This window comes from Geospiza fortis, unplaced genomic scaffold (genome assembly GCF_000277835.1).
Source record: "Geospiza fortis unplaced genomic scaffold, GeoFor_1.0 scaffold425, whole genome shotgun sequence".
Classification (NCBI taxonomy): Eukaryota; Metazoa; Chordata; class Aves; order Passeriformes; family Thraupidae; genus Geospiza; species Geospiza fortis.
This window is the reverse complement of record NW_005054387.1, coordinates 2,986,425-2,994,656: the sequence shown is the minus strand read 5'-3', so window position 1 is coordinate 2,994,656 and position 8,232 is coordinate 2,986,425. Positions and strand designations below refer to the sequence as shown.

Below are 8,232 nucleotides of genomic sequence, written 5' to 3'. Positions count from 1 at the left end.
TGCCTAAACTCAGCTTCCTGGCTGTGGGGGAGTGGGAGAGAGTGGAAGAGTAAAGGCTTCTCTTCTTGCTGATCTGTGCCACCCACCTGGCAGCCCTGCACTCTCCTTTGTGGGAATGCAGGTTAATTTTTCCATGTAATGATTGAAAAACCAGCCCCTTGCAGGAGATGTTGCTGCTGGCTGATACTCAGGGGATGATGTTGGCTCTCTGCATGCCAGGAGTAGTGCTGAGAAGCAGCACTGACAGAAAATCATCTCACTTGTCTTTGAAATGCTTGATGTTTTAGGAACTTGTGACATTTGTCTCTTCTTAATAAGACTTAAAATCACAGTCATGCACTAAATTTAATTCTCCTTTATTTTTTCCTCAGCTTCACCAGGAAAGCTGTTTCAAGTGTTTTCTAGGGAAAAAATATAGGTGTTTGATTTTTCAGGTGGCAGTTCTTAGCTGCCTTTGGGTGGGGTTGGTACACAGCCATAGGTGGGCACATGCTGCTCTAAAGCAGCACTAAATCTCATTCCAAGGGAGTATACTTTTCCCTGGGTAGTATTTCTGCACTGAGTATTAAGCTGGTGTAAAAGAAACGGCAAATTTCTGGTTTGGAGCATGTGGTAGAATGAGATGTTGAACCATAGGATGGGGTTCATTTCTAACTAGGTTGACTTGTCTGTCAAAGGAACAAAGAGTACTGAAACACTCTTTATTTCTGTTAAAAAAAAAAAAAACCAAACCAGAATTTAGCAGGAGAGAACATGGTAACACAGGAACAGGTGAGCACACAGAGCAAAGAGCAGCTGACTAAGAGATGACAAAACTCCCATCTCTGAGTAGGTGGAAGTGACAGTGACGACACTGCTGGTGATGTGTCAGGTTTCTCAGTGGACATTTGCTCTGGCTGGACAGCCAGGAACTTGCATGTGATTTTGAACTATTTTTGTGCATTCACCTTGCCGTCTTGCCCGCAGGGGATCTCCAGCAGCACCTGCAGGCCATGTTCATCCTGCTCCGCCCAGAAGACAACATCAGACTGGTAGGTTGGCTTTCTGCTTATCTCCTGTGAACCAATGCAAAGGTTAAGCACCACTTGACAAACACACCTGTGTAACTCAGGGAAGCAGTGGTGTGTGTGTGTGTTGGAGTGGTTTCATCAGCAGGTTTGGGGAGCCTTTGCAACCACAAAGGTAGGAAAGGAGCTAGTTATGAAAGGCCTGGTTTGGTTGTTCAGTGAGACAAATTGTATGGCTAGAAGGTTGTCTTGGAACCAAGTACTGAGTACCTGTGCTCCCAAAAAATATTGTAACACTTACCAGAGAGGGTGGGTAAATTATCTTGGTGTCCTGTTTAAATCAAGAGTAGGTGACTTATGTCTGACCAGTGTGAGTGAGTCTGCCCTTCTGTGAGAGTTCACTTGTGTGCCTCACTCTGCTGTCCTGACTTGTGGCATCCCAGAAGGCCATGGCTGAACAGGTGGGAGCATGCAGGACCCCCATGTAGCCATGCACCTGTACTGTACCTTGGCCTCCTGCTTTCCCGGGCTGTTGCCTCCTACAATGATGTAAAATGAGGCATTGCTGTTGATAGCATTAATGCACAGTCCTGAAGAGCTCCAGAAGCCAAATGTGAGCAGTAAGGAATTTGCCTGGGACATGTTGAAGTGCTCTACAAGGCCAGGCATGACTGCAGTGAGTCTGCACCTTTCAGCACTCAGTAGCCTGAAGTTTGTTTCCTGTGTTTTCTTGGTGCATCTTAGCAACGTCTGCCCAAAGAAGGACTGCCAGCATCCCAAGTGTTATTCCAACACCTCTGGTTTGTTGAATCCTCCTGAGCTGTGCTGGAGATGGGCTGATTGGATGACTATAGCTAGGAAACAGCCAAGGTTACTATGGAATGCTTTAGCTTCCCGAATGACCACCGAAAATAATTTGCCATAAGCAAGCCAAAGGACCTACTCCCTTAAATTTTGCCAGGCACACCTTGCTGTCACTAAAATTTCAGTGAAAATGATGGACATGGGGGTTCTCAATGCTTTTCAGAATTTGAGCCAGGGTTAGAACATTGGAAACTATTGAACAGGGCATTGTTCAGCAGTATCACTGGCTACATTGTGTGATTTGGGACAAATTAGCCTTAACAGCTGAATAAGGACTTTGTGGGCTGAGACATAAACCCTTTTGTCCAGAGCTACATTTGGAATGCTGAAATCTTGCATGAGGTTAAGTTCGATAGTCTACTTGAATTTAATTGATTCTTGACGAACGAAGGGTGTGCAGGGCTGCAATGGACTCTCTCATAAAACAGCAGATACAAATGAGATTTGAAATATAAACACTACTGAGAGAAATGCATTCCCTTCATTTTCTTGGCTGCTGTCATTTGGAGGGCCGGCTTCACAGCTCAGGGGCCAGCAGAGGAATCTAATCCTCTAAAAACCTACACTTAAAATTTGGAACAACTCTTGTTTCTTGGAGCTGTTGGCAGAGGTTTTTAGCCTTCTGTGAGAGCAGGATTAGAGCCATGGTAAGATCAGTAGGAAGGAGGAAAAGGAGTTAAGAATGCAAAGTGATTGAATATGTTCCTGTAACTTAGCAGAGCTAGGAACTTGAAAGTTGGACACACACTTTTTTTTTGTCTTCAAATCATTTATCTCCATGAGAAATGTGTTCTTGTATGAAACACCTACTGTTGTGGAGCATGAAAGGTCAGTATGAACTTCTTGGAATGTGCTGTTCATAAGGGCTGGTGAAATATCACATCATACTTCTGATGATACAAGAATGCAGCAGAAGATAAAGTTGGCTTGTGTTCAGGTGAGCCTAAAACTTCAGAAGAATGTGGCTGGCCCTGTTTTGACCAGACTACAAATAACCTTCCCAAACTCAGGAGAAAGCTCTGTATAGATGAGCTGCTTGGGAGAGAACTTTCCATCTCATCACAGTCCCTGAAGCCAGGCCATCTTCCCTACAATAACTGGGATTTCAAATATCTTCATTTAAAAGGCATCAGAGCACTTGGTGTGCTCCTTCTGAGAGGTGAGCATGTGAACTAGCACTTCATGGAAAGGTTAGAGCTTCATTTGTGGTTTGATAGGCACGCTGGGGCTCTTCATAGCAGCTTTAGAAGTTGGCTGGTTTACAATGTCAATTCTGCTGTTTTAATACTCCATTAAATGTAGCAAAACACATTATCTGCCCAATCATGGTTCTTAGCACTTTGTGCTAAGGGTGTAAATGTTGAACCCAGAGATTCACACTAAGCCATGCCCTGTTTCTCTTAACTGGCCTCTGAAAATCTCCCCCTACCAGTGTGTAGCTATGTGACCGTTGCTCACTGTTTGTCTTGCCCTGTTCTAAAGGGTCTTGCATCAAGACTTCCCATTACTGCTGGCCAAATTGGTTTAGCAAAGTAAGTTAGATTTTGTTAATCCTCTTGCTGCTGGACTGTCCTCAAGAGAAGCAGAACAGAAACTCCTGTGTGGATGGCCCCAGACACGGGGCAGCTGTGTCTGTCTGCTCCCATTTTAGACAAGTCTGTGCTGATTATTGAGGTTTGGTTCCTAATGTAGATAATTATTTTAACCACCAAGACCTTGGTGATTACTTGCTCTTCTAGGTTGAAGAGCACCTTTCTATTTTCCCACAAGTGGTTAGTTCTAGAAACAACCATCTTTGGGAGAATTTGCGCCTTGAAGGACTGACCACTTTGATCCTCTGTGTTTCCAAAGGAATCCCAGTGACTCAAGAATCAAGAAGGAAAATAAGGCTGGTTTTAGCATGACTTATCCTAAGGAGATGGGGTGGGGCACAGTCTCTGGCTGTACAGAGCACAGCTGTCTGCTGGCTTCAGCATTTGGGTAGTTTCTGTTGGTCTTTGGTCCAACTGGGCAAGTCTGGAAGACTCTGGCAGCACTGTCTCCTGCCTGCACTTGCTGTTCCACCCCATCACCAGAGCTGCTGCTCCCTGCCATGCCACGCTCAGCGTTCCCTGCCACAGAGCACTCTGCTGGGATGGCGAGCTCTATTCAGCTGCCAGGCACTGGTTTAACCTTTATTGTAGACTCCACCACGTGTTGTCAAGATTTCCCAGCTGCTGGTGGTCAGGAAAGCTCTGAGATCAGAGAGGGCTTCCTCTAAGCTGGGAGGTGCTGCTCTGACCTCAAGACCAAGTTGTGAACAACTAGAGGAGCATATTGGGAAAAGCAGCCTGCTCCTGAGAGATCTCACACAATAGTTAATTTCTTAGCTTTTTAAGGATGACTGTTTCAGCTGGGATCTCTGAGCCAGGACCTCCTATGAGGGCCACCAAGAGACGTCTACATAAGCTGTGGCTCAGGAGTTTGAGGAATTTGGTGGAGAATGTCAAACACCACTTCAGACTTCAGCCACTGGGTTGCAAGGAATTCAGGACCCAAGTCCTGTTGCAGCAGGCAGAGATCCGTCCACAACACAGTGCAAGGCTGGGCTGGGACAGCTTCTTCTCCCCCTGTTTGCTCTCTGCTGGCCCTGCTCAAAGTTCAAGCAGCAGTTTAACAATATGGTAAACACTGAGGCCAGACAGAGTCTTGGGGTTGGATTGGGCCATCCAAAGTTAAGGTTTAGTTTGCAGAATTAAGACACTTCCTTTCTAGGGATGTCCTAGTTTCTCTGGTTGGGATCCTGTGACTAAAATAGCTGCAAACAGCTTGGAACAGAGTCCAAAAAGTGTTGAAAGTAAAGGCTGCTTGCTGCAAGTGTTGATAAGCAAAACTTTCAGTGCTGGGCTCCCTTCCCCAGGCTCCTCATGACCAGCAGTCTGTCTGCAAGACTTCCTGGAGTCCCTTCAGTTCTCACTCACTTGTGGCTTCTGGAGGAGCAGCTCACCTCAGTGCAGCCTTCCAGGAGCTTCAGCATTGGTCTGACATTGACAGTTTAAGTTCCACTGTTCTCTGAATGCTCTCAGTAGTATTTGATTTGGGGGATTTCGGGCTGAACACCAGTCCTTCTAGACCACTTCTGGCGCTGGGGTACAAGTGAACATGGCAGGAGCAACGAGGCACGATGACTTTCACCTTTCCTGGGCAATCTGAACCAGTGAAGGATACAGCTTAGTCACAGGGATATCTTTTCCTGCCAGGTGTAAGGCAGTACGATTGCTTCTGCCCTGGGGAAGTTGCCAGAAGAATTCAAAGGGCCAGCAGGAAACCATGTATGAATTAGGTTCTGCTTGTCTGTCCAGCTGCCTGGGAAGCTGGTGGAAGGAGACTCGTTGGAGCTGTTGTAGCACACAGTAGTTTAAAGGAAAGCTCTGGTTCTTGGGGCAAGGCCCTCTGAAGGTGAAGGTTCAACACTCATCTGTCTCACTGATGGTCCACAAAGCTCACTGGGCTGGGACCAGAGGGCTGTAGGTTGTTCAAAATCAGCCTTGGTGGGACAGAGCAGGGCCTGCAGCCAGGTGTGCAGAGTGCACCAGGAAGGTGCCAGCTGTTGAGGAGGGCACTGTGTGGGAGTAAAGCATTTCTTACCCAGCTGAGGAGTGTGGGACATCCCTACCAGTCCAGGCTGCCTCACTGCTTCTGCACCTGCCACTCAGCATGAAAAGGTGCCCTGTAAAGGTCATAATGTGTGTTTTGCTGACTGCACTGCTGATCTCTTCCCCTTCTTTTCTTCAGGCTGTAAGACTGGAAAGTACCTACCAGAACCGCACTAGATACATGGTGGTGGTGTCCACCAATGGCAGACAAGACACGGAGGAGAGCATCGTCCTAGGAATGGATTTCTCTTCCAATGACAGGTACTCAGAGTGCCCAGGTGGGGAAGTCCTTGTGCTCACCATCACACAAGTTACCTGTAGAAATCACTGTCTGGTGTCCTGTGTTTTCTGGAGATAGGCTGCTCCAGTTTTTCTAGCCTAACATTTTTCTTGAGATTCAGAATTGCCTTTTTTTATTTCTTGAGAGGAGGTGGTAAATGTGAAGGCAACAGTGCAGGTCAGCATTTCCCTCATTCCTCCAAGCATCAGGCTTGAGGATGTTCAGTGCCTCTGAATGGTAAGGTCCCCAAGCCCTGCATCTGCACACCAGAGACAGGGACAATCTTCATGCAAAGAAGGAAAAAACTGCAATTAGAGGAGCTGGACCTCAGCATTCAGGAGAACAGGTGATAAATAAGAGAGGGACTGTCAGGCAGTCCCTTGCCAAGGTCATGGCACAAAGGCCTGATGGCAATGTCAGGGTTGGTGATGGCAGATCTTGCACACCGTGTGCTGTCCCCAGGCAGCACTGTGTCATCAGGGTTTAGTGGTTCTGCTTCATTCATTTAAATTCCTGCTGACCTTTCCAAAATGCTGCAGAATGTGGCTGGGAAGCAGCTTTTGCTGCTGGAGGGGCTGTAAGCCAAGTGACAGCAACCCAGCAGCTTCAAGGGCAGAAACTTCACATTGAGAAGGGGACAGTGGGCACCTTGGAGAGGGCCTGGAGGCACTTGACTCTATTAAAAAGAGTTTTAAGTAAATCTTGGCCTCTATTGGAAGACAATCACCTGGATATTCAATTTTGGAAGGTTTCATACTCATGCTTACTTCCAGCACCACTACTACAGGAATGAGTCTTGCTTTTGACACTAGTTGGAATAAATTACTTCCAGGTAGTTAGTAGGATCACTAGAAAATATTTTTGAACTATTTGGCTAAGAAATTGCCTTCCAAATATTGCCTGCTGATCACAGCAGCCACCATGCTTGGTTTGGATGCTGAGCTTGGGCGATGCCTGCTAAAATGGGGGACCAGCTTGGTGCTGCCCCTGGCTCCTGTCTCTGCACATGTGTGCACAGCTGTGATTTAGAGATGCTCTTGCCTGGGGGCAAGAATAACTTGTCCTTGCACAGGTTGCTGTGAGCTTGGAATTCACTGTTGGCTGTGATGTACCAGCGCAGCCACCTTTGATAGCTGAGAGCTCACTGGTATTCTGTCTCTAATAACACAGCAGGGTCGTTTTAGCTTTCTGCTGGAGTTCCTGGGCTTCTGGATGGTCACTGTGATCTGCCCTCCCCGAGCCCACTCGGTATTTATAACTCCATGTAGACTTGTTGCTACGGTCTCTGATAAGCACTCGCTGAACAGTATCACTAAAAATACCCCAGCCACCTTGGGAAGCCTTTTAAAAACACATCTTTCCATGAGCTCATCTCATGTTGTCAACAGAAATAGCTGCATGCTGTCTCCTGGTGCTGGGCACCAGGCATGTGCATTTCCAGGGCTCCCTGTCTGACCCTCCAAAGCCTGGTCTCTCCCTCTTCCCACTCTTCTCTTAAGCTGGAGACTGGCAGGTGTGGTGGAACTGCTGGAAATCTGGGAGCATAAGAGCAGGAGGCAGTTGAATTCAGTTCTTCAAGATGCTGCTTTGATTGTGGAGCAGATTCGCAGCTTTATGAGATTCAGCTCTTTTCATTTACCAGCATGGAGGAGGTTGTGTTGGGTTCCCCCGCCCCTGCCTTTTTTCTGTCACTTGATTTCTGCTTTTAACTTGGCTTTTTGCTCAGCCTTACAGAAATCTTGGGGGACTCTGAGGGCAAAGAGAGCAAAGCAGCTGAGAGAGGAATGGGATTGCCAGGAGGTGTCTGTATGGGATGGCTGTTGTGCTCATTCTTGAGGGCAAAGAAGGGTCAGGAGTCAGCCACAGGTGATAGGCTGAGATTGCCAACTTGCCATGCTGCCAGTCATCCTGCTATTGCACTGCTCTGCTCCCAGTCCCCAGCAGCTGTGGCTGAGGGACAAACAAGAAAATAAAGCTGTGGATTGCAAAATCAGAGCTAGAACCAAACCTCTTGAGCCTGAGAGGGATTAATCTGTAAAGAAAGCCTTGAGCTGACCAAAGACTGTGAGCCCCCTCTGACCTTCTGCACAAAGTTCAGTGGTTTTGGATCCTGTTTGTTCTTCTCCTGGGTATGTTAACCCTTCAAGCTTGCTTGAAAGGATAGTGCTGTGCCCTGAATCTGGTTAGTGATCCTTGCCAGGCCCCCGTAGAACAACACTGGCGCTGTTTGTCTCTGAACCAACAGTGGGATTTTTCTTTTTCCTAATGAATACAAAAATACGCAATTATTGCCATGAAATTAGAATAATAACATGGTGCTGTAGTAGATAGACTGACTTTCTCTTTCTCACTGCAGTAGCACTTGTACGATGGGCTTGGTGCTGCCACTCTGGAGTGACACCTTGATCCACCTGGATGGGGATGGGTGAGTGCCTTTTGTGTGTTC

General features: G+C 47.1%; 1 protein-coding gene across 1 annotated transcript in view; it reads left to right on the top strand.

Annotated features, from left to right (window-relative positions):
- SSH2 (slingshot protein phosphatase 2) overlaps positions 1–8,232 on the top strand; it is a 79,592-nt gene that overhangs the window by 50,873 nt on the left and 20,487 nt on the right. The window contains 3 exon segments of the mRNA XM_031060637.1: positions 967–1,031; positions 5,646–5,767; positions 8,143–8,211. Of these exon segments, the coding sequence (XP_030916497.1) occupies positions 967–1,031; positions 5,646–5,767; positions 8,143–8,211 (256 nt within the window).